General features: G+C 42.9%; 1 protein-coding gene across 1 annotated transcript; it reads right to left on the bottom strand.

Annotated features, from left to right (window-relative positions):
* Nucleotides 1-11742: 11742 nt before the first annotated feature.
* MAGEB2 (MAGE family member B2) lies at nucleotides 11743-16282 on the bottom strand. Its single transcript, XM_017501616.2, has 2 exons — nucleotides 16193-16282; nucleotides 11743-13280 (listed from the first exon to the last, which is right to left on the bottom strand). The coding sequence occupies exon 2, from the start codon at nucleotides 13273-13275 to the stop codon at nucleotides 12313-12315; it is 963 nt and encodes a 320-aa protein (XP_017357105.1). The 5' UTR covers nucleotides 13276-13280; nucleotides 16193-16282; the 3' UTR covers nucleotides 11743-12312.
* Nucleotides 16283-26624: the final 10342 nt, after the last annotated feature.

Genomic DNA, 26624 nt, shown 5'->3' with positions numbered 1-26624 from the left:
AAAAAAAAAAATGTTTATTTTGAGAAAGTGTTTCGGTCTGTCGCCCAGGCTGGAGCGTAGTGGTGCGACCTCGGCTCACTGCAGCCTCCACCCCTAGGGCTTAAGCTATCTTCCCACCTCAATCTCCCGGGTAGCTGGGACTACAGGGGTGCACCACTGCTGTTCAGCTATTTTTTTTTTTAGATGGAGTCTCGCTCTGTTTCCAGGCTGGATTGCAGTGCCTCGATATCTGTTCGCTGCAACCTCCACCTCCCAGGTCCAAGCGATTCTCCTGCCTCAGCCTCCCAGTAGCTGCGCCTACAGGTGTGTGCCACCATGCCTGGCTAATTTTTGTATTTTTAGTAGAGACGGGGGTTTCACCATATTGGCCAGAATGGTCTTGAACTCCTGACCTTGTGATCCGCCCACCTGGCCTCCCAAAGTGCTGGAACTACAGGTGTGAGCCACCGCGCCTGGCCCTTTTTTAATTTTTGTATTTTTTTGTACAGTTTTTTGCCATGCTGCCCCGGCTGGTTTTGAATTCCTGGTCTCAAGCAATCTACTCGCCTCGGTCTCTCAATGTGCTGGGATTACAGGTGTGAGTCACCACACTCAGCTTGGTCTTAATCTTGACTGTAATTAGGGCCAAGACACCTCTGAAGAACTGAAGCTGCCCTATTAGACAAAGCCCTCCCATCCCTGAGACCCTCAGGCTGAAATGAGAGGCATGGCAGTTTTATAGTTCTGCCTGGGACTTTCCAGGGTTAAAAACATGGATTGGGCTGCATGAAGTCCTCTCATTTGTGAGTTTAGTTTTCCCTTTTATACTTACTCAAGAATCTCACTTCGCTGCTGGCCAGTCCTGGGATTCCACCTTCTATGCCATGAATTCTGCTCAGATCAAGGTCCTCTGAGTTCTAGGCTGAAGTTTGGATGAGCCACACTAGGCCAGGGATGTTTGGGTCCTGTGAGGGCAGACAGCAGAGTCGGGTTTCTATGGGGCATCACTGTTCTGTCTCCTCCTGTTCTTCATTCAAGGTCCTCCATGATATCTGCCAGACCTTGGGATCCTCCCTCTACTTAACTGAGGTCACCTTAGGTCAAAACTCTTACTTTGCTGAGAACTCTGAAGGGTAAAAGAGAGGACTCTTGGTGTGACTGCACTGCCTGGGGCATTCTAGGCCTGAAAACAGGTTTGGGTAGATCGCTGAATGACCCTCTATTTTTTGGCGTGATGGTCTTTCCAGTATTTATTCATGAGTGGCCTCCTTATTTACTCTTGTCTCTCGGACAAGAGCTTCCTGGGAAATGCCACATCGCTGCAAACTCTGGGCAGTGTTCCTACTGCAAACCTTGCAAGTCTGTGCCTCAGAGTTAACGTGAGATAAGAAAAGTATAATGTAAAGCAGGGAGTCCAGGGTGTGGGGTGGGTTGTCAGAGAAAAATGATGCTGATTTATTCTTTTCAATAGCCAGCATTAGCCTCTTATGTGACTTCTGTTTTAATTAATTAACTTCTTAATGGAAAGGAGCTGTTCAGGATGACTGTGTGGTCCTTGATTTTCAGGTTATCTGACTGTGCATATGTAGATGATCATATTGTCACTGAATAATATCTTTCTCCTCTTTATTCATAGTTTTTATTTATTTTAATATTCTTAATTGCTTTGGCTGTGTATTCCAATCCAATTCTTTGCACACAGAATCCTTCTTTTTAACCCCTGAGATGCATTTGGGAGTATTGAGGAGAAAAGTGAATTATGGAATACAAAGTCTGCTCCAGGCAGAGAGGAACAGAATGAAGAGTGTGGGCTCTAGAAGAATTCAGAACAGGAGTCTAGTCCCAGCCCTGCCACTTACTCACCCTGTGAACTTGAGCATATTACCAAACTCCAAACAAAGAAATTGTAATCAAACGAAATGATGCTTTCAAGGAAAATTATACAATTTATAAAGTGTTCGTGGAAGAGCCTTCTCCAATTAGATACAACTCAAGTCTCAAAATTTTTATCAATGACCCATATTTTTTTCTAAATCCTAAATAACCTTCCATGTTAACCACCACTGTTTTGATTTTTCTTTTTTCTTTTTAAGGATGGAGTCTTACTCTGTAATCCAAGTTGGAGTGCAGAGGCACAATCTTGGCTCACTGCATCCTCTGCCTCTAGGTTCAAGTGATTTCCCCTACCTCAGTCTCCCTAGTATCTGGGATTACAGGTGCCCACCACCATGCCCAGCTAATTTTTGTATTTTTTGTAGAAATGGCATTTCATCATGTTGGCCAGGCTGGTCTCCACTCCTCATCTGAAGTGATCCACCCGTCTCACCTCCCAAAGCGCTGGGATTACAGGCATGAGCCACCATGTCTGGCCACACCACTGTTGAATGCCCTTTTAATAGTGCAGGCTCCTAATTCCCCAACCTAGGACAAAGAGTGCCAGCATAATGGCTTCTGGGCATCTTATCTCCATTGAAGCTATCATCTCCCTTCTTTCTCAGAAACTCACTGGAGATGATGTACATAGAACACCTAGGTTGTGCACGGTATTAGACTGTGCTGGGATAGGGACGTAGAACACTTTTCACTTCTGTCCTAGGTAGAGATTCTATCTGGTTTTCCCACAACAGGAAAGTGAATGTTAGGGACAGTTCGCCATTCCAGACTTAGTCTCTCAACACTGAAATGCACCAACGGTATAAAGCACCTAGTTTGTGCACTGTGACTGTGTTCTCCTGCACTGGGACAAGAGCACAGGACACATTCCATCCCTGTCCCAGGTGCAGATTCTCTCTGGTTTCTCCGTGACCACAAAATAACTGTTAAGAACTACTTCCCATTCCAGGTTTTATCTCACACCTCTGAGAGGCACCATCTGAGGGCCTGGCCCCTCCCACAGCCTCATCCAGCCCCTACCAAGTAGTTTCCCTTAAAATTACCTCCTACTAGGGGACTTGAGGTTTCCTTACACTCTAAACTGCCTTGCCTCAGGTCATTTATACTTGATTGCTCTAATCTCAAACCTCCTCTTTTCCTCATTCCTCCTTTGTACTCGTTCTTTAAGTCCTAGCGAGTACCTCATCATCTTTTTTTGTTTTATGACAGCTGCTCCTAGACTCTAAAATTAAATGGGCAAGAAATTGATTTGTTTTGGGGCAAACATTCCCAGTAGTTACATGAAGTCTTCCAAAGAGCTGATGCTCAATTAATGATTAAGGAATAAACAAGAGAGTGAGTGTGAAATCCAATAATTTAGGATTTAGTCTCTTCTACATGCTTCAATAATCTAAGCAAATCAAGATATATAACTCTTAATTTTATAAGAAGAAAGACTAAAAAGAACCTGGTAAACCAGTAATAGACAATCTTAAAAAATTTTTTTTTGATCTCAATAATTTTTATCACAGTGTTCATTCATGTTTTCAAGATAATCACTACCCAAGAAAAATCACTATTTGTATGACATTTCTCCAAAGACGGCATAAAAATGTCCAATAGATATACAAAGATGTGCTCAACATCACTAACCATCAGGGAAATGCAAATCAAAACCACAGTGAGATATCACCTCATATGAAAGGCTATTAGAAAAAGAAAAAGAAAAAAACCCAACAAAACAAAAACCCACTGGAGATGAGTGTTGGCAAGAGTGTAGAGAAAATGGAACCCTTATACTCTATTGGTGGGAATGCAAATTGGTACAGCCATTATGGAATACAGTATCAGCTTTCTAAAAAAATTGAAAATGGACTACCATGTGACCCAGCAATCCCTCGTCTGGCCATAAGGAAATGAAATCATCACCTCCTATAGATATCTGTGCTCCTATGTTCTCTGCAGTAATATTCTCAATGACCAAGATGTGGAAACAACCAAAGTGTTTGTCAATGGATGAATGGATAAAGGATTGTGGTATACATAGACCATGAAACAGAAAACCAAATACTGCATGTTCTTTGTGGGAGTTAAACATTGAGTATACATGGACACAAAGGGAACAACAGATACTAGGTTCTACTTGAAGGTGGAGGGTGGGAGGTGGGTGAGGATGGGAAAACTGTCTGTTGTGTACTATGCTTATTACCTGGGTGATGAAATAATCTGTACACAAAACCCCCACAACATGCAATTTACCTATATAACAACCTGCACATATACCCCTGAAATGAAGATAGTATTTTTTAAAATGTTATTTAGCCTTGAAAAGAAATTCTGTCATTGTAACAACACAGATGAACTTGGGGGACATTATGCTGAGTGAAATAAACCAGACACAGAAAGAAAAATGCTGCATGCTATTAATATCTCTTATATGTAGAGTCTAAAAAGAAAAAAAGATAAATACGTAGTCAAAGAGAATAAAACAGTGGTTACCACAAGCAGGGTGGGGAGAGGATGCAGAGATGCATGTCAAACAGTACAAAGTTGCAGCTTTGTAGGATGAATAAATCTAGAGATCTACGCGCCATTGCACTCCAGCCTGGGTAACAAGAGTGAAACTCCATCTCAAAAGAAAAAAAAAAAAAATCTAGAGATCTAAAGTAAAGTATGAGGACTATAGTTAATAATATTGCATTGCAGACTGCAAATTTTCTAAGAGTAGATTTTAGGGGCTCTTACCACAAAACGAGGTAACTATATGATACAATGGATATATTAAATTGCTTACGTGCAGTAAGCATTTCACTATGTACTGTAATGCATTGCTTAACAATGAGGATACTTTCTGAGAAATGCGTTGTTAGGCAATTTCATTGTTATGCAAATATAATAGAGTATACTTACATAAACCTGGGTGATATAGCCTACTACACACATAGGCTATTTGATATAGCCTATTGCTCCTAGGTTCCGAACCTGTATAGCATGTGACTGTACTGAATACCGTAGGCAAATGTAACACGGTGCTAAGTATTTGTGTACCTAAACATAGACAAGGTACAGTAAAAAAATAGGCTATAAAACATGGTTAAAAATCATACACCTGTATAGAGTATTTACCATTAATGTAGCTTGCAGAACTGGAAGTTGCCCTGAGTGACCCAGTGATTAACAGTGAGTAAATGTGAAGGCCTAGGACATTACCGTACACTACTATAGACTTTAGACTTTATAAACATTGTACATTTAGGCTACACTAAAGTTTCAAAAGCACTTTTCTTTCTTTAACAATAAATTAACCTTAGCTTACTGTGACTTTTTTTTGCTTTATAAACTTCTTAATATTTTTAGTTTTTTGACCCTTTTGTAGTAACAGTTAGCTTAAAAGATAAACACATTGTATAACTGTACAAAAATATTTTCTTTATATTCTTATTTTATAAGCTTTTTTTCTATTTTTACTTTTTAAATTTTTAAACTTTTTTGTTATAAATGAACATAAAAGCACACACATTAGCCTAGGCCTACTCAGGGTCAGGATCATCAATGTCACTGTCTTCTACCTCCACATGTTGTCCCCCAGGAAGGTCGTCAGGGACAGTAACACGCATGGAGCTGTCATCTCCTAGGATAACAGCATCTTCTGGACCATCTCCTGAAGGACCTGCCTGAGGCTGTTTTTACAGTTAACATTTTTTTATTAGTAGCAGTGCACACTAAAATAATGATAAAAGTGATGCCTGTAATCCCAGCACTTTGGGAGGCTGATGTGGGCAGATCATCTCCAGGGAGGTCAGGAGTTCGAGACCAGCCTGGCCAACATGGTGCAATTCCATCTCTACTAAAAATCCAAAAATTATCTGGGCATGGTGGCAGGCCCCTGTAATCCCAGCTACTCAGGTAGCTGAGGTAGGAGAATCGCTTGAACCCAGGAGGCAGAGGTTGCAATGAGCTAAGATTGCACCACTGCACTCCAGCTTAGACAACAGAGCAAGATCCCTTCTCAATTATTACTACTTTGAATATTACTACGTATTAATTTTGATATTTTAATATTACTACCTATTAATATTACTACTCATTTGATATTACTAGAATATTATTACTACTACCACCCTGTCTTAATTCTTATTACTTTTAATGGCAAAAAGCATAATTTACTCTTGCACTAGCCTAATTTTTTAAAAAATATAGTATAAAAAAGGTATAAACCAGTAACATAGTTGTTTATTATCGGTATCAAGTGCTATGTACTGCACAAAATTGTATGTGCTACATTTTATAGGCCTGGTAGTGCAGTAGGTTTTTTACCAGCATCACCACACACATGTAAGTAATGCAGTTTTTTAACTCCATTATAATCTTATAAGACCACACATCACCATGTGGTGCATGGCCATTTTGTATATCAACACATCCTGCTGTACAACTTAAATTTATACAACAAAAAAATCCTTACTGATAGGACATGTTGTCTTGTTCTGGACCACAAAGAGAGATCTAAGGGTTTTCAATTTGTTGATAAAAATACCAGCACTTTTACATTTATATATGGAAAATAGAAATACATATTTATCCATGTTATTCATAAACACAGATACTGAGCTAAATAAATCTTCTATGAAAAGGAATACATTTTAAAAGTACCAAAAAAAAAAAAATAACATTTCTAGTTATTCAAGTGGAGCAAAAACAAAAGGAAGACATACAGTGTGTTTGCCCTAGGTCCAAATTGGCTCTCCACTACTTAGCATGTTGACTTTTCTTTTCTTTTCTTTTTTAAATTACACTTTAAGTTCTGAGATACATGTGCAGAACATGCAGTTTTGTTACATAGGTATACACATGCCATGGTGGCTTGCTGCACCTATCAACCCGTCATCTACATTAGGTTATTTCTCCTAGTTACAAAGTGAAGAATCTGTCTCAGATCTCACTAGATGTAGGAGGAGCATCTGAACGTGGCTCTGGTATGTGCCCTGGTCATGGCAGTAACACCAGCCCTGGCTGCAGCTCTGGCTCAGGCTCTCTCTGCCTCATCTTTCAAGGCCGTTCTATATTTCATCCAGCCATGGAATTCAGGATCTCCAAGGGTCGACAGCAGGGCCTGAACTCCTCGGGACCCCAGTGTTCTGGGTGAGTGCTTTCTTAACTCCTTTTAAGGGATCTGGCATTTGTATCTAACAGATCTTGGGCCTTATCTCTCTCCTGACCTGAGCTTGCCCTCCTTAGGCCAAAGCTCTCAAGTTCCTGACAACTGTGAAAACTAAATGAGAGGATGTTCAGCCTGACAGTTCTGCCTGGGACCCTCTAGGACTGAAGGCAGGCAGAGGCTAGTCTTTTTGTAATAATGAATATTCTGCAGTGTTTGTTTTGCCAGTCCTGATTTATGTATGTCCTCATACAGGCTCTTGCCAGTGGGATTAAAGGCTTCCTGGGAAATGCCACATCTCTGCAAACTGTTGAGTAGTGCCTTCTCTGCAATCCTTTCAAAGAACAGGCCCCTGCCCTAGGACTGATGTAATATGGGAAATCTACAACACAAGGCAAGGGGCCCAGGATAGGTGGTAGGCTGTAAGAGAAAAAAACAAATGTTGATCTCCTATTCTTGCCCAGGCAGATTTAGGATTTCATGTAACTTCTCTCCCGATATATTTACGTTTTATAAGGAAGCGGCTGAGTAAGATGATTTTTTTTGTACCCCTCATCTTTTGAATTTATTGGACATCACATATGTATGTAATTCTGGCATCAAAATATTATCTTTCTTTCCTTACTCAAACCTCCCATTTATTTTGAGATTTTTATTGTTCTGGCTGTATATTACAGTCCAATAATTTGGCCACAGTCTTTCTTTTTATGGCTTATGATACATTTTGCAGTGATGAGAGGAAAAGTCAATTAAGAGACAAGGTCATCCTTAGTCTAAGAGGAGTGGCCCAGTGTGGGCTTTTGACTGACTCAGACCAGGGTCCTAGTCCCAGTCCTGTCATTACTAGCAACGTGAATTTAGGTGCATTACTAAATCCTATCAGCCTCAGGTTCTGCATCTATGACATGGGTTTGGTAAGCCCTGTCTGGTAGAACTGGCAGGATGTGGGTAATGAATGGAAAGCACTTGGCACATTGATTGGCATGTATTGGATCTCTTCTGTTGACTGGTAGCTGAACTTTCAGACCAAAGATTTCCCCTCCCCTAGACCTTATATAAAAAAGTGATGGGCTGCCTCCCCTCACAGCCCTGCTCTGAGTCTTCTAAGGCTGATATCAAAGGGTAGGGCATGACGCTTTGTTGTCCCATCTATTCAAGGCTATGTTGTCCCCTCAGTCTCCACTCAGATTCCCTGATTTCACTCCTGGCAGCACCTGGGGATCCCTTTCTTCTTGACCTGGCGACATCTCTTCATAGTGACGCCCACACTTTCCTGAGATACAAGATACAGCAAGGGCTTCATCTGGCTACATACCTGCCAATGCTCTTACAAGAATGAAACCTGTGGCAGGCAGTTCAAGGCCCTATGATGGGTAGCTCCACACAGGGTCCCAACTCAGAGTCCTACATTTTGAACTTCTGGACAGGCCTAAGATTTCTCTTTCTGTTGATGTGAGACTACCACCTAAGATCAAGACCCTCACTTCCCTTGTTATCCCTGAGTAGGACCTGATGGGTATCTCCACCTGACATTTCTGCTTGGGGTCTCTAAGGGCTGACAATAGGGAGGATTCTGTGTGGCTCCTACTGATGTGGGGTCTGTGGTCCCATACTCTTCAGTGTCCTTATCCTTATTCCTGTCACACCCTGGGCAAATCCTCAAGTCTTGACTTGAGGCCTATCTTCCCATATGAAGGAAATTGAAGACCAATTCCCTTTTACACCCTAAAAAGACGTAAAATTTGTTTCATAGTGCCATAACTGCTCATGTTCTCCCTGGGCTAAGAGTAGTGGAAGAAATCTGTGTTGCCCCCACCGTTATGGGGTAGGTGTTCACCTCAGTCTTCAGGGTCCTCACACTGACTTCTGCAACAACCTAGAAATCTCTCTGCTGACCTGAGGCTGCCCCCTTTGTTAATATTTTTCACCTCTGTGAGATTACCTGGGAAGAAGTGAATATGATACATCATGTCACGTCCAGGTCTCAGGTCTGACAATAGGGACAAGGTTCTATGTGACCTTCTTCCTTATGGGAGGAGTCCCCTCATTGTCACTCAGCGTCATCATGTTGACTCCTGTTAAGGAGCCAATCTCCTCCTTCTACTGAATGGGGCCTCCCCTATTAGTCCAAGGACTTCATGTCCCTGAAACCACTCTCCCTCCTCAGCAAATGTGGGGTATCCTCAGCCTGAAAGAGCTATGCTTATGGCCTTCCCAGGGTATAACTTTCTTTCTTTCTTTCTTTGAGATGGAGTCTTGCTCTGTTGCCCAGGCTGGAGTGCAGTGGTGCGATCTCAGCTCACTTCAAGCTTTGCCTGACAGGATCAAGCAATTCTTCCTGCCTTAGCCTCCCAAGTAGCTGGGATTACAGGAGCCCGCCACCGTGCCCAGATAATTTTTGTATTTTTCAAGTAGAAATAGGGTTTTCCCATGTTGGCCAGGCTGGTCTTGAACTCCTGACCTCAAGTGATCCATGCACCTTGGCCTCCCAAAGTGCTGGGATTACAGGCGTGAGCCACTATGCCTGGCCAGGCATAACTTTCTAAGGATATTTTTGTTCTCTGTTCAACTCTCTGGCAGTTGCCTCTTTCCTCATTTGAGATTTTTACCTTAACACCTATCATGGCCTGAGATTCTACTCTCTGCTTAACTGGGAGGCCAGCATGTAAATCAAGTATCTCATCTCCTCAAGATCCTCCAGGAAGAAGTCAAGGACACTTGGGCCTGCCAGCTCTTCCCTGGGCCTCCTAGAGCTAATAGCAAAGGAATGACTAGAGGCAGCCCTGCCAGTTATGGTTTGAGTGGTCCCCATATCCACAAGCCAGGCCTTCACCTAGACTCTGCATCCTTCCTGGGACTCCATTCCCTGCTGACCTGAGGCCATGGCATTCAGACCAAAGTCCTCACCTTACTGAGACCTGAATTGGAAGTCAGTGTCCGCCAGGACAGTTCTGGACTTCACAAGGCTAACAATTGGACACTTACTTTACAGACCCCCTTGGTCCTTCCATCATCCTCATTTAGATTTATTACATTAATTCCTATAAGAGGCTGGGATTCCTTTCTCTAGTGCCTTAAGGATGCTGCCCTTAGGGCTCTTATGTCCTTCAGACGCCTGAAGAATATGTGAGGGGGTGCTCAGACTGACAGTTCAGTATAGGACTGTGTCTGAGAGTAGAAGGGAATGGTCTCTCTATGTGATACCCCTGCCTGATGTTCTGGCATGTTGATCTCCCCAGCCCATATCTTGGCACTATCTCTTGGATTAAATGCTTTCTGCAAAATGCCACATCTCTGCAAATTCTAGAACAATTTCCTCTCTGCAAACATTGCAGAGAATGGGTCCCTGTCCTAGGAGTGGTGTGATATGGCAAAGCTGTGGCACAAAACAGAGGACCTAGGATCAGAGATGGGCTGCCAGAGAAAAGACACATTGATATATTTCTTCTCTTTATCAGCCAGCCAGATATTCTCATGTTATTTCTGATAGATTTACTTTCTACAGGAAAGAGATTGTTCAGGATGATTTGGGGAGCCCCTGATCTTTTGAGGTCATTTAACACTGCAAATGTAGATAATCATGCTGTCACTGAATATTGTCTCTTTCACTTATTTATACCTGTTTTGGGTTTTTTTTTTGTATTATTGTTGCTGTGGCTATGTATTCCAATCTACTAGTTAGGGTAAAAGGTTATTCTTTTCATCACCTGAAACACATTCTGCAATAGTGAGAAGAAAACTAAAATATTTTTTCAAGGTGCCTCAGGCTGAGAAGGGTGGAACAGTATGGAGTCTAAGGTAATTCAGATCAGGGGGCTGATCCTAACCCTCTCACTGCTGGCCCTGTAAACTTTAGCAAATTACCAAACTAAGTGAGCCTCATACTCTTTACTGTAAAGTGGGTTTGATAAGCTCCATCTCGTAGGACTGGTGGAATATATATAATGTATGCAAATGTGCCTGTCTCGTATTGAGACATCAGGAAGTGGCAATTATTACTATGATGGCTTTTTAATTTTTATTTTTGTACTTTAGGTTCTGGGGTACATGTGCAGATCATGTAGGATTGTTGCATAGGTACACACATGGCAATGTGGTTTGCTGCCTCCATCCCCCTGTCACTGCTATCTGGCATTTCTCCCCATGTAATCCCTCCCCAACCTCCCTACCCCCCGCTGTCCCTTCTTTAGGCTCCCCACAACAGACCCCAGTGTGTGATGCTCCCCTCCCTGTGTCCATGTGTTCTCATTGTTCAACATCCACCTATGAGTGAGAACATGCGGTGTTTGATTTTCTGTTTTTGTGTCAGTTTGCTGAGAATGATGGGTTTCCAGATTCATCCATGTCCCTACAAAGGACACAAACTCATCATTTTTTATGGCTGCATCATATTCCACCATGATGGTTTTGATCAGAGACATTACCAACAGATTTTTTTTTTTAATCCAGGATATCTCAGAGAATATGCAACAATCTGAGACTGAAAAATCACATTCAGCCAAAATGCTGCTTAGCAATGAAAACTATTCCTTTCATTACCTCTTTATCTTGTCTTTTATTTTTTATGAAGTATCTCAGCTTCTTCCATGAAGACAGCTTCTCCTAGAATCTACAATTGCATGGGCACAAGCTGCATCTTCTTTGACTAAACATTCCCAGTACAAGCCTGAAGACCCCTAAGGAGCAGATGCTCAATTAGAGTTTGGGTAAAGTAAAAGCCATAAACAAGAGAATTAATTAATTATGATTTAATTTCTCACACATTCTTGAATGACATAAACAAATCCAGGTATGTAACTTTTAAAACATATGTATCTTTATGTAAAGAAGGATTAGATGAAGTAAAGTAAACCAGGAATTGACCATCTTTACCCCTCTGGCTTCTGATCCCAACTATTTCACTATGGGGTCTTTCACATTTTCAAAGATATTTCTATTCCAATGCCACATTTTCTTATCCTGGATTATAAAAGTGATTTAAGGATTTCTATTAATAATTTGTTTCACTCAAAAAACAAAACACTTTCTACTATCCCTGAAAAACAGCAACAACAAGGTGATCCATATCATTTGTATATTTATATTCTGAATCTAAATAAACCTGTTGAAAGAAACACTAGAGGAAAAAGATTTTTAAAAAGTCAACAAGTTATTCATGCATAACAAGAACAAAGATTAACAGGCCTTTTCAATTACAAAGTAAACAATCTGCCTAAGACCACATTGGGGGTGAGAACAGCAGGTAAACTTGGCTCTGGGAGAATGGCCTTGGCAGTAGTGTAAGGCCTGGCTACAACTCTGGCTCAGACTCCAGCTTTCTCTTCATCTCTCAAAGCCTCTGCATAATGGACTGGGAAGGCACTGGGGGTGGTATCATTCACCTTGGCCAAAAACTCGAGGACTTTCATCTTGGTGGTTTCAGCATAGGCTCTTGGACCCCACAGGAATTGATAGCGTGGGGGATCACTGTTGGGCACCTGCTTGTACTCCAGATATCCTTCCTGCACCAGATCTTGGGTGATGAGCTTCCGGGGTTCCCCATAGATTAGGTGCTCCTCTCCATCATAGACTCCCAACATATTCAGGAATTCCCAGATCTCTTCCTCAGTGGCAGAGTTGCCGGTTAAGAAGATCACACCCAGGAGAGGCATCAGAAGCCCGCTCCTGGGAAAGCCCCAGTTACGGAGCTGACATTCTTCATTAGTGGGGTCTTCCTTGCTGTCAAAGGTGTAAGTGTGGCCTCTGGGGTTGACTTTCTTCATCTCAAGGCCAAAGACAACATTCAGGCGCTCGGAGGCTTTCTCGAGGATCTCAGGGAAGTGCTCCCTGAACCTTTTGCCGACAATCTTGAGCATTTCTCCCTTTGTAACAGACTCTTTCATTTTAGACTTGTACAACAGAAAATGCACTAACAGCCCTGCCTTCTTGGTTAGAGGATCTTCCCTTGAGCTCTCAGTGGATGTTGAGGCCTGGGAGGAACTTGCTTTTTCCCTTCTTTGGCTCTTGGCACCTTTTTTAGATTTTGTGGGTAAAACACCTACAGCAGCAGCAGCAGCAGCAGCAGTGGGGGGTGCTCTCTGAGGCTTCTGGGGAATGCCAGCAGCAGGGGAGCTTGAAGCAGCACCCTCAGAAAGAGAAGAGGAACAGCAAGGGGCCTCTTCTTCCTCTGCTTCAGTGACCTGAAGAACACTGAGACCTTGGGTCTCGTCTCGGGCCTTGCGGCGTTTCTCACGGGCACGGAGCTTACTTTTCTGACCACGAGGCATGATGGCTGGGTACACCAAGAAATGTGGGCAGGAAAATAGGTGGTTAGTATACCTGGTAATTGGGGAATGAGATCTGTGAGCACCTTCAGCAGGAAGGCACCACTTTGGCTTTATTGAAGGAAGCCTGCCTTTGGAATTTTCCCTGAAGGTACTGTTCCAGAAAGCCACAGGGCTCCTGTTGTCCTGCTCAGCCTCTCCCCTAAGAGACCAGAGAATAAGTATAGAACCTCTATAGTGAGTTTTAGGCTGCATTCTATCAGCCCCCTGCCTTGGGCTTACTATCGTGACAGGAGGTACTGGCAGTGGGACTTCCTGTCCTCTGGTGTTTTGGGTTTTATCAGTTCACTGTTAGGATTATCATATTAACTCTGGGCAGGGCCTCAGCCACTCCCTTCCGCTATTCTAAATTTGATAACTCAAAGCTCCCTGGGACCCATGAGAAGGAGCTGAAGGGGTGCCTCAATCCACTACCCTTACAAGTGACACTCAGTGATGAGAGTTCAGTGGGGTCTTCGATGTCTTGGAGTCATTAGAGTCTTCAGCTCTCATTCAAGGTCCCCACCTTGGCTTCACGTAGGGCTTGGCACCAACCCCCTTCTGCTGACTGGTGGCTACACCTTCAGACTAAGAATCTCACCTCTCCTAGATCTTACATAAGAAAGGGAGGTAGGCCAGGCATGGTGGCTCACACTTGTAATCCCAGCACTTTGGGAGGCCGAGGCAGGCAGATGATCAGGGTCAGGAGTTCGAGATCAGCCTGGCCAACTTAGTGAAACTCTATCTCTACTAAAAATACAAAAATTAGCCAGGTGTGGTGGTGGGTGCCTGTAGTCCCAGCTACTTAAGGAGGCTGAGGCAAGAAAATCACTTGAACCTATGAGTCGGAGGTTGCAGTTAGCTGAGATCACGCCACTGCACTCCAGCAGTCTGGGTGACAGAATGACACTCCGTCTCAAAAAAAAAAAAAAAAAAGAAGGATGAGGATGCTAAACCTCATAACCCTTTCCTGAGCTTTCTAGGGCTGAAAATAAAAGGGTTGAACTGGATTCTTTGATATCTCCACTGTTAAGGGTTCGATGGTCCCTTGAATTCTCACTCAGATTCCTCAACTTGACCCCTGGTAGGGGAACTCTCCTTTTTATTGAACTGAGGCCTATGTCCTCACAGTAAGAGCCAACCTACCTGAGAACCCATAGGAGGAAGTGAGGGTGGCCTTATCTGGCCAAATGTGGTCTTTTCAAAAGTAAAAGCTGTGGCAGGCAGATAACTGCCCTGTAATACATGTTCCTTCATACAGTCCCAATTCAGCCTCTAAATGTGACTCATGAGAGGGTCTAAGATTATTCCCTGATATGGCTTGGATCTGTGTATCCTCACCAAATCTCATGCTGAATTGTAATCCTCAGTGTTGGAGGTGGGACCTGGTGGGAGGTGACTAGATCGTGAGGGCAGGTTTCTCACGAATGGTTTAGCACCATTCATCTTAATGGTGAGTTATCATGAGATCTGGTCATTTAAAAGTGTGTAGCATTTCCCCCTGTCTCTTGATCCTGCTCTGGCCATGTGACATGCCTGCTTCCCTTCACCTTCTGCCGTGATTGTAAATTTCCTGAGCTCTGCTCCCAGAAGCTGAGCAGATGCCAGCATCATGTTTCCTGTATAGCCTTCAGGACTGTGAGCCAATTAAACCTTTTCCTTATCAATTACCCAGTCTTGGGTATTTATAGCAATGCCAGAATGAACTAATTAATACATTACTTTTGTTGACAAGTGACCACCACCCTCAGACCAAAACCCTCGTTTCCCTATTACCTTTGAGTGGGAACTGATGGGCACCTCTGCATGTCATTTCTGCCTGGGGTCTCTCAGAGCTGACAGTACTGAGGATTGTGTGGCTCCCACTAATATGGGGTGGGAGCTCCCTGCAGTCAGAGTTCTTACCATGACATCTGGCACAACCTGGAAATCCTCCCTCTGCTGACCTAAGACTGCCCTCTTTAACGGGGTCCCTCACTTCTCTGAGATGTCCTGGGAAGAGTGAGTGCAACTCAACATGCCAACATGCTTAGGTCTCCCTAGTCTGACAACAAGGGTAGTGCTCTATGTGGCCCTTCTTTCTGGTTGGAGTCCCCTCCTCATCACTCAGTGTCACATCCTTGATTCCTGGTAGGGACTGGGTCTCTCTGTTGAATTAGACCTACCCCATTACACCAAGGCCCTCACCTTCCTGAGACCACCTCCAGAGGGAATGAGAGGGCATCTCAGGATGCCAGCTTTGCCCTGATGCTCCTATTGCTGACAGCAGATGTGGGTCTTGGGTGCAGCCCTCAACTTCTTTAGTCCCTGGAGGGGAAGTCAGGTTGCTCCGCATTTGTTACCTTGGCCTGGGACCATCTAAAGCCCAATTTCACCTCGGCCTGGGAACTGCTCAGCATGATTCCTCTTTTGGGTGGAGATTGACTCATTAATACTCAGAGTCCTCACCTTAACCCCTGTTAGATTTTAGGTTTATGCCATATGAGCATAAGCAGGGCTGCTCCCTAAGTTCAAGGCCCTCCCCTCCCTGAGACTTTCTAGGCACAGCTTTTCTGGGGCCTCCCAGAGCCATCTGCAAGAACGAGACTTAGTGAGGCCTTCTTTATTAAGAGTAGGAGATGTTCTCTTCAATCCACATTTAAGCCCCTCAAATTGACTTCAGTTAGGGCCTACACCTACCCTATCTGCAGAATCAGGCCTATTCCCTAAGTCCAAGCCTCCTTTCCCGGCGACAGCACCACCAACGCCCAACTTTTCAGGTGGAACTCTGCCGGACGGCTTTACCGGAGCCTCCCAGGACCAAATGCAGAAGCGGAACTTGATGGGGCCCTGTTTTTTACGGGTAGGGGTGGTGTCTTCAATTTCTACCCAGGGTCCTCGCCCTGACTCCCGACCAGACCTGAGAATTCACCCTCGGTAGACCGGAAGCTGCACCCCTTATACTCGCTCAGGTCCTCGCCTTCAAAGCGGAAGTAAGGATGAGCCATATCTGGCAGGCCAGGGCCTCTGGGGTCTGACACAAGGGACAGGATGCTACAGAAGGGACGTCACTGTTCTAGCTTCGCTGGTCCCTATGTCCCCACTAGAGTCCTCACCTCAGTATCTAGCAGCCTGGGACGACTCCTCCTGCTGACTCAAATCCGCCAGCCAGACACTGCAGCCGTTATGCTCGCTCGGCTCCTCCCTTCAAAGCGGAAGTCAGGGTGAGCCACATCCGCTCGCGTGCCCCCTTCAAAGCGGAAGTCAGGATGAGCCACATCCGCTCTGGTCCCCCCTTCAAAGCAGAAGTCAGGATGAGCCACATCCGGGAGCCCGGAACTTCTGAGGGGTGATGGCAGGGGCAGGACGCTGCGGTACATCACTGTTCTAACATCACCGGTCCCTACCGCCCCACTAGGGGTACTCACCTTAGTATCTAGCAGCCTGGGACCACTCCCGCCTGCTGACCCAAATCCGCCAGCCTCCAAACAATACCCCCATCTCCCTCAGGCCCATGGTGGAAATCTGAGTGTGCCACACAGGCCACCCCTGCCTGGGCCTCATAGGCCTGGCAGCAGCGGAGGGGCTCTGTGAATGTGCCTCTTTTGGGGAGAGGTCTTCTCATCCACAGTCAGAATTCTCACTATGATTACTGTGAACGCCAAGACTGTCTGCACAACTGGGGTCACCCTCTAAAGACAAGTGCCCTTCCTTCCCCGAGACTATGCAGGTGGAATGAGGAGGACTCAGAGATATTTATTCTGGGACCTCTCAGCGGTGCTAAGAATGGCGAGGGGCTCTATTTGCCCCCTTCTGCTGGTGTTGTGGTGGGGGGGTCCCCTTATAACTCTTAGGATCCTCACCTTGACTCCTGTTAGGGCCTGGGTTTTGTCTCTAGTCCAAGGTCTTCACCTCTGTGAAACACACCAGGCATATTGATGGGATTTCTCCACCTCATAATTCTCTTCTGGGCATCCCAAGAGTGCCAGCATTGGGGGAATTTGTAGGCTCCTCTGTTCTGGGGTGGTGGTTTTCAAACTGCCCCTATGAACTGTATAAAATTAATCAGGGAAGAAGGAAGGGAGATAAATGAAGATAAACCAAGCTTGCAGAACATTCAGCATTAATCATGAAGTCAGCTTGCTCTCTAACCTGCTTCCTCATAGTTGTTTGGTGCCTGTTATCCCAGAATCATGTAGATCTTTTTACTAGATTATAGTTCCCCTTAATTGTTCTATAGATAACAATTTGAAAATAATGAAACTTTTTTTGTTGTTGAGATATTCCTTTAGGTCCCGCATACTGATGAATCTAATGACTCAGCTGTTTTGAAGGACCCCACTGATTCCAGCTGCTCTAAAGGACCTTACTGACATTAGCTGGTCCAAAGGACCCCATAAGGAGCTGACTCACTAAAAAAAATGCAGTTTCCACATTGCGATGATTTCACCCCCTTTACCCCAACAAATCAACAACTGAAATTCCCCAGCCCCTCACCCTCCATGATCTCCTTGCAAGTCCCAGCCCAGAACTCCCTGGGGAGATTAATTTCAGAGTCTCTGCTCATCTCACTTGGCAACCAGCGATCATTAAACTCTTTCTCTGCTGAAAACTCTGCTGCTTTATTATAGTGGGTCTCTTAATGTGCAGCTGGCACACAAGCCTGTTGGTCCTATAACAGTTCTCTTATTCCTTTTCAGGGTCCTCACTATGACACCTGACCAGTCTTGGGGCACTCCATTCTCTACTGATCTGAGACTGCTCCCGTCAGATCAAGGTACTCACCTTCTGGGGACCTCTGAACTGGAAGTTGTGGTGAGCTACTTTAGCTAGTGCTGTTTTGGACCTTGAAGGGCTGACAGCCTGAGCTGGACTTTGTGGGACCCCATGGTACTGGCTGGGTCCTTCCATCATCTTGATTCAGGGTCCTCACATTCATATCTATCAGAGGCTGAATTCCATCTTCTGACATAAAGTTGACCTTCTTAGGCCATGTCCATGAGAGGTCTGAAGATTAAATGAGGGGATGCTCAGCCTCACAGTTCTGTCTGGAGCTTTCTAGGTCTGAGAGCAGATGTGAGCCATTGTATGCATAACCTCATATATTCTGGGGTATTGGTTTCCCATGTCCTCTGAACTTGGGATCATCTTGGATTAAAGGCTTTCTGGGAAATGCCACATCCCTGCAAACATGACCAGTTTTTCTACTACAAACCTTGCAGAGAAGGAGCTGTGTTCCAGGAGTTATGTGAGATGGGGAATCTGAAGCACAAGGCAGAAGCCCCAGGACAGGTAGTGCTCTGTCAGAGAAAAAAACATACTGATATTTTCCATCTTACCAGACTTAGATTCTCATGTAAATTCTCTTCTGACAGATTTATTTTCTACAGGGAAGGGACTGTCCAGGATGATTTTAGGAGCTTCTGATCTTTTGAGATTACTTGATATCGCATGTGTTGATGAACATATTGACACCAGCTACTATTTTTCTTTTCTTTACTTATGCCTCTCATTTATTTTGACATTCGTATTGGTCTGGGCATGTATTTGACCCAGTAGTATGGGCACAAACTCCTTCTTTTTATTGCCTGAGATACATTTTTCAAATAAAGAGAAAAAAAATGAATGAAACAACACAAGGCTAGCCTCAGAGTGGGAAGAAAGGAACAGTGTGGGATCTAGATTAATCCAGAGTGGGAAGAAACGAACAGTGTGGGATCTAGATTAATCCAGACTGGGAGTCTGGTTTCTGCCCTGCCACTTACCAGCTATGTGAACTCAGGCACATTACTAAACTCTGTGAGCCTCAGGCTCCGTATCTGTGAAATAGGTTTGATAAACCCTTCCTTGTGGAATTAGTGAAATGTGGTTTATGTATGTAAAGCACCTGGTACAGTACTTGGCCAGTATTGAGATTTCAGCATGGCAGTTTTTACCTATGATTAACTTGAACTTTGATGATACCACCCACCCCACTGGGATTGCTTTTTCTTAATCCAACAGATGTCAGATAATATGCAGCATTCTTGAACAAAGAAAACCCAAGGAGCCAAAATGCAGATTAGCAAGAAAAATTAAATAATATTTCCCCCTTAAATGATGAATTCTTGAATGTGAGGTAGACTTCTCCAGTTAGGTGCAACACAATGCTCCTAACATTTGTGTCAAGGACTAACAACTTTCTTCCCTCCCAGTGTCACTTCCATCTAAATCACCTTTATTTTCATTAATTTAACAAGCACTAAAAACCTGGAACTTGCTGGAGTTTGCCAGATTATGTACATGATAGCCTAATTTGAATGCTCCTTTTAATGGAATAAACTCCAACTCTCCCAGCTCAGTACAGAGTACTCAGCGGCTTCTTATCAGTTCATCTTAAGAGAGTATCACCCGTGTTTCTCAGAAGCTCACTGGATATAATGTATATAAAGCAGCTAGTTTCTGCACTGCATTCATCTGCACTGAGATAAGAGCACAGGACACTTTCCAATGCTGCCCCTAGTGGAGCTTCTCTCCAGTTTTCTCCAAATACCAAAGTTAAGAACACTTTCCCATTACAGTCTCTCAACTCTGAAGCTCACCATTGGAGGGTCTTGTCCTGCTCTCCACTCCCACAGCCTCCTCCAACCCAGCATGCAGCCTCACTTAAAATTACCTCCCAGTGAGAGACCTGCAGCTTCCCAAGGCCCTAACTTTCTTTTTCTCAGAGCATTTACACTTCACACACTCATCTGGAACCCTTTCCTCTTTTTTACCTGCGTATCTCTTTTTTAACCTTGTCCTTTGGGTCTGAGAGATACTTTCACCATGTATTTGTATGATAGCCGCCACTAACGACTAAACTTCTCTGGACAATGGGTAAAACTTTCTTTCTTATTTCTTATCACCTCCAGTACTAATACAGAGGCTTCCGAAGAGCAGAGAATTGATTAATATTTAGGGAATAAAAGAGCCAATGAACAAGGGGACTAAATGAGTGCTATTTTACTTGTCTTACATTTTTGAAAAAGCCAAACAAATCTAGCTATATATCTTTTAATTTTATAAAAAGAAAGACTAAAAGGAATAAGGCAAATCAAGAATTGAACACATCTTACCTTTTTATTTTTTTCTCTATTTCATGATTTTAACTATTTGAATGTGGAGTTATTTCACATTTCCAAGAAAATATCTTTTCTGATGCTGTGTTATTTTGTGTGGATCACAGGGGGAAAAGAATCAAGGATTTTCACTTTTTGTTTTGTTATTAAAAACTCTCTTTTTTTAATTTTACTTTAAATTCTTGGATACATGTACAGAACGTGCAGGTTTGTTACAGAGGTATACATGTGCTATGGTGGCTTGCTGCACCTATCAACCCGTCATCTAGGTTTTAAGCCCTGCATGCATTAGATATTTGTCCTAATGCTCTCCCTCCCCTTGCCCCCTACCCCCAACAGTCCCCGGTGTGTGATGTTCCTCTCCCTGTGTCCATGTGTTCTCATTGTTCAACTCCCACTTGTGAGTGAGAACATGCGGTGCCAAAACTCTCATTCTTGAAACTGATAAACAACAATAAATGTGTGGCCTGTGCTATTCAAAATTTTAGATTCATGTACTAGATACATCATCTATTATAAAGAACAACATTTGAAGAATACCAATATATGAACAAATCTACAAGTTACCCATAAGAGCAAGAAGACAAAGAAGATATTCATTCTGTACCCTGTTTCCTTATCCTATCCCTCTACTACTGAGAACACCCATTTCTCACTTCAAACACAAAGTGAAAAATTTGCTTCAGTCTTTACGAGGCATGGGAGAAGCTACTGAACATAGCCCTGGAATGTTCCTTGGCTGTGGCAGTAGTGCCAGCCCTGGCTTCAATTCTGGCTTGAGCTTTGTCTTCTTCTCTCAAAGCATCGTCATACATGGATGGCAAGGCACTGGGATGATATTCTAAATCAATGAAAATGACTGAGGCACGTCGCAATAATTTAAGGAGGTTTATTTGCCAAAGGATGCATGCCCAGGAGACAGATCTATATGCCTTTCTCCAAAGAAGATTTTTAGGGATTCAGTATTTAAAGAGGAAAAGGTGGGGAATATTGGGGGAAGAGGAAGAAATATTTTTTAAATGTGTTGGTAGATAAGAGACAAACAAAAGGTGGCATGATTTTGAGTCTTTGATCAGCGTTTCACTGAATACACAATTTTCATGTGAGAGGGTGGGTAGAGGAAATAGTCACTTATGCCTTCATCTGGCTCAGTGAATCTTCATTTTTACATAAGATAACATAAAAAATAGGGCAAAGGAAGCAACCAGATATGCATTTGTCTCAGGTTAGTAGAGGGATGACTTTGAGTTCTGTCCTTTGTCCCACACCTATGAAGATAAGCTAGGTATTTACATTGCCAGGGTGAAATTCAACAGAGCTGTTTTAGGGTAAAGATTTTAGATCTTAGGCCCCACAGAGAATATCCCTATGGCCAAATTGTGAGGGAGGTATGTAGCTTTTTATCTTTCTATTTATTTTATTTAGGAACAAAATGGGAAGCAGGTTTGCTTGACCCAGTTCCCAGCCTTTCCCTTTGGCTTAGCGAGTTTGGGGTCCCAATATTTATTTTCCTTTCACAATATCATTAACCTTGGCTCAAAATTTCTATGACTGTCATCTTTCTGGTTTCAGGGTGGTTCTCAGACCCCATAGGAATTCATAGTGGGAAGAATCACTACTGGGCATCTGCTGGCAGTCCATGTATGTTTCATGCATCAAATCTCTGGTGATGAACTTCCTGGGATCCCCAAAGATGAAGTACTTCTTTGCATAATGTATACCCTTTATTTTCAGCTCTTCCCAGATTATCTCTGCATTGATTCAATTGCCTTTTGTAAATATCAGGCTTAGAACAATCATCAGGAGGCTGGTCTTGGACATGCCCTTTTTATAATTCAACCTCTCGTCATAGGCGAGGTCCAGTTTCCTGACAAGGGCGTAAGAATGGTCTACTTCTTTTACCTCCACCCCAAAGACAGGCTGCATACACTCAGAGGCTCTCCTGAGGATCTCAGGAAGTGCTCCTTGTACTCTTTTATGGGATTTTTTAGCATGTCTGCTTTTGTGGTGGGTTTTTTCATTTGATAACTGAGCACCATGGAAATAATCAGAAAAACCATGTTCTAGTATAGAGGATGCCTGGGAAAACTCTCAGTGTTTGGCAAAGCCTACAAGATTCTCTTACTTTCCTCCTCTTCTTGACTTCTGAGTCCTCATCTGATACACTTGATGAGGTTGGACACTTTTTCTTTGGATCACCTTGTGGGCCTGGAGACATTGCTCAGATGTACAGCGCTGATACTTGTGGCATGGATGCATGCTGTCTCTTGGTGGTATGGTAGGCAGGCATGCCAGTAGGAAGTATGACAATGTGGGATCACAACCTAAGGAAGAGAAGGAAGATGTGGGTGGCTTCAGCTGATAAACTCAACATTGTTGGCTCTGACAATGGCCACTTACACCAGGTTTTTCCTAAGGACAGTGCGCTAGGGCCTCACATGTCTCCTGTCCTGTCCTGCCTGTAAGCACTTGAAGAAGGAACAGAAAAGACTCTTTACAGTACAGCCAGATAGCCACCTACCCAGGGCTCATAGTAAGGCAGGCAGATGTGTATTCTATGAGGATGCCTCTGTATTATGGTGGGTGATCCCCTCAGTCCTCACTTAGGGTCCTCACTGTCCCTCTGGGTAGGTCTCAGGATACTCCCTCTTCTGACTTGAGGTTATCTCACCTCAGATCCAGGCCATCACTTCTCTGAGACCCCCTAGGAGGAAGTGAAATGATATCTCATATAACCACTCCTATCTGGGTCCCAACAGAGTTTGTAACAGGATCATGACTCTGTAGGGCATCCTCTGTTCTGGGGTGGGTGGTCCCCTTACCCCTCATTGTGAGTCTTACCTTGACTCCTGTAAAAGTGTGGAATGTATCCTTTTGTTGAACTGGGATCCTTCACACAGAGGACCTTACCTCCTTGAATTCCCTGAGGAGAAAATAATACAGGACAAATAAATTCAGGACCTATTTTCTATATGCAAGGTGCCTGGCAAACCTACCTGAGAGATCTTAGCTTGAAACTCTGCTTGAGTCAGGCACATTGGCTCCACCTGTAATCCCATCACTTTGGGAGGCCATGGGGCATGGATCACCTGAGGTGGGGAGCTTGACACCAGCCTGGCCAACATGGTGAAACCCCATCTCTACTAAAAATACAGAAAATTAGCCAGCGTGGTGGCAGGCGCCTGTAATTCCAGCTACTCGGGAGGCTGAGGCAGGAGAAACCTCAAACCCAGGAAGCAGAGGTTGCAGTGAGCGGAGGTTGAGCCATTACACTCCAGCCTGGGCAACAAGAGCGAAACTAAGTCTAAAAAAAAAGGGAAACAAACCCAGCTTAGGCCTTCCAGATGTCATAGCAGGGACTGAGGTCTCTCTCTTCTGTAGTTATATTATTCCCAGTTAATACAGAAGGCTCAAACACATCAAGAAATCATGGTACTCTGAGACAAGCAAGCTTGAAGACCTGCCAGGGGATGGGGGAAGGAGTGATGGCAATGAATATCTCTGGCTGAGACATTGTTCCTGGGAATCAAATATACCCCCAATCAGTGCTAGAATAATGTTTACATCAGCATTTCCAAAAATATGTCACCTGTAGAATAATATTAGTCACTAATAAAAATTATGAAATCATTTTAGAGTCAGCTGCCTTAAACAAAGTTGAATAGATTTTAGTTTCTGATTTTGTTTTGACTGCAAGGCTTCCCGGGACCCTCAATATGCCAATATGGACTGGAAAACTCCAAAAATGATGACATAATAGGATGAGTTTTCTAAACCTATTTAACTATGGAAACCATGCCCCACCCCATGCCTACCGTTTTTTTCACATTAGATCTTAAGGCTTCGAAATAGAACACTTTGTCGATGGTCCTGGCAAATCCTCAGCTTATGTTTTTCTGAATGTTTTCAGCGAAAGTGTGGTGGCCCTTAGAGGAAACCAGAATACAGAACAGGGGCATTTTCAAAACAAAATGCTTGCTTTAGTGCCTATAAAGATGATATCCAAAGGGCAACAACATCTCCTTAATAAGAGACATGAAATATTGTCTTTTTAGGTGCTTTTCTAAAAATTCACTTTAGAGTCAACAGGGTTCAACCACATTCAAGTCTTGAATGAAATGCCTGATCATTGAGAGACACAGTCAGAGGGTCATATTAAATATATGTCACCCTGGATTTCCCTTAAAAATGATACTGCATTTGGTCTACTGAAAGAAAATTAGATTTGTATCTTCTCAGCCCCCAAGCCTCCAAGCAGGTAAATAGACTTGTGTTAGCCAAACTATGGGGGATCCAGTAAAAGAAGGGTATGTGTGTGGGCAGGTTTTCAGCCCTAGAGGAGAATGAGAATCTTTGAAAACCACACAGGAAAAACTATATCTTATAGTTTTTCCATAGTGGAAACGGCCTTTCCATAGTGGAAGTGGCAAGGGACTGTGTTAATGTGGAGGCTACTCAAGTGCCTGCAATTCATCCACAGGATACTGTGTGTTTCAAAAGACCTAGTTCTGGGCCCTCTGGATATTGGGACTGAAGTGATTGATATTCTTTCTGTTTTTCTTCTAATGGTTAGTTCAAAAACTAAAGCAGGCCATGTTTCTGCAGAGGTCACACGTCGTAGATCTATCTGGGACATACAAAGGCAGGGAATGGAGCCAGGGACTCCCAGCAATGACCCAAAGATGCCTGTAGAAGCCCAGAGAGAGACAGTTCAAAATACATCCATTTCTCTCTTTATAGTTCAAATAAATTTGAAAATGAAAGCAATTTACAAAGCAAAACTGTGACACAAACTGAGCTTTTATCTTGTGATTTGAACTTAATTAGAAGTGTGTTTATCTGGTCAAGTTACTTTCTTAAATGTTGTATTTTAAGGCATTATCAAATACAAGGAAAATGAGGTGATGACTCAAGACAGCTGACATTTGAAACAACAGTATATGAGTAACATGTTTAAAGCTATATTTATTGTGTCTCCTGGGTAAATTTAGTATTCATTAGTGTCTACATCTCCCAGTGGAACAAAACTCATGAATGTCATTAATATATTGTTTTAGTCATGTTCTACCTAATTAATAAAATTTTAAATATAACAATTTCTGAAACCTGTGCCTCTAGCATATATTTTGTCAATGCCTCTTCAATGGGTTTTAAATATTTTAATATTTCCCTCTATGATATTTGGATATGTGTACAGTTTTAAAATGTTATAAAATTATTCATCAAAGAATTGGAGCGGGCATTGTGAGATTTCTAGAAGTCTTTTCAGTTGAAATCTTATAGTACCCAGTGGTAGTGGGAGAAAGTTCGAGTTTTATGACTGTATGTAACCACATAGCATTCTTTCATTACAGAGCAAGAAACCCAGAGCATAATAAAAACATCTCACTCAATGTTTAAGCAGATTTTTATTTTTCAAAGTGACAATTTTGTTTACAGAATCATTCTTATGTTTCTTTCAACTGGTATTTCTATTTTATTGTTTAAAATGATCATTGAAGAGAGGTGGGAAAATAGGAAAAACACAACCAAAACCAACAAAAATAACAATATAATCCCCACCACTCAGAGACATCCGTTGCTATCAAATTATTATTTTTTGTTGTTATTAGGCAATTTTGGAAGACTGAAAAAAAAAAAAAGAACCCTCAGCTTGATATACACAAATCGTCTAGTGAACAATGACAAAATCCTAACACCTAGTTAGTTCTTTTCAGTTTGCAGGTGAGTAAAGAAACTCAGCCCCAAGAAAAGAATGCTGCTTTTAAAATTCTGCCTTCCTACTTTTCTTCATCCAATAAATACACACTGCTTTGATTACAGTAGGGCTTTGCTTAAGCTGTTGACAATGATTTTTCTTTTAAGAAAAAACCCTAGGGAGAAAATAGCCAAAAAATTGCATGAAATATTCAAAGACCAAGAATAAAGGAAACAAAAATCCACCATCAGAATCTGAACTTCAGTCTTGTCGGTGGTTGACTGAGATCATCTAATGTAAGATGAAATTTGTCTCCAAACTTTAATATCTGTTAAACACACAATGGCCAGGTGGCCTACATATGTTATATATTTATTTAATATGTTGAATTTGATGTGACATTTCCAACTGGAAGCAAAAGGTCTAAATCTAGTGTTGTGATCTAGAGAGATGGACGCTTAAACTGTGGATTATACCAAATGTTTACTAAGTCTAAGTCTTCTCTGGCTCTAAGTTCCTGATTGTTGTAAGCTATC

The sequence above is a fragment of the Cebus imitator genome, unplaced genomic scaffold (genome assembly GCF_001604975.1).
Source record: "Cebus imitator isolate Cc_AM_T3 unplaced genomic scaffold, Cebus_imitator-1.0 Scaffold282, whole genome shotgun sequence".
NCBI classification, from domain to species: Eukaryota; Metazoa; Chordata; class Mammalia; order Primates; family Cebidae; genus Cebus; species Cebus imitator.
The sequence above is the reverse complement of the archived record's forward strand: the minus strand, read 5'-3'. Positions and strand labels throughout refer to the sequence as shown.

Bases quoted from the DNA above. Each gene is read 5' to 3' on its own strand.
- MAGEB2 (XM_017501616.2), bottom strand. From the start codon at position 13,275: ATGCCTCGTGGTCAGAAAAGTAAGCTCCGTGCCCGTGAGAAACGCCGC.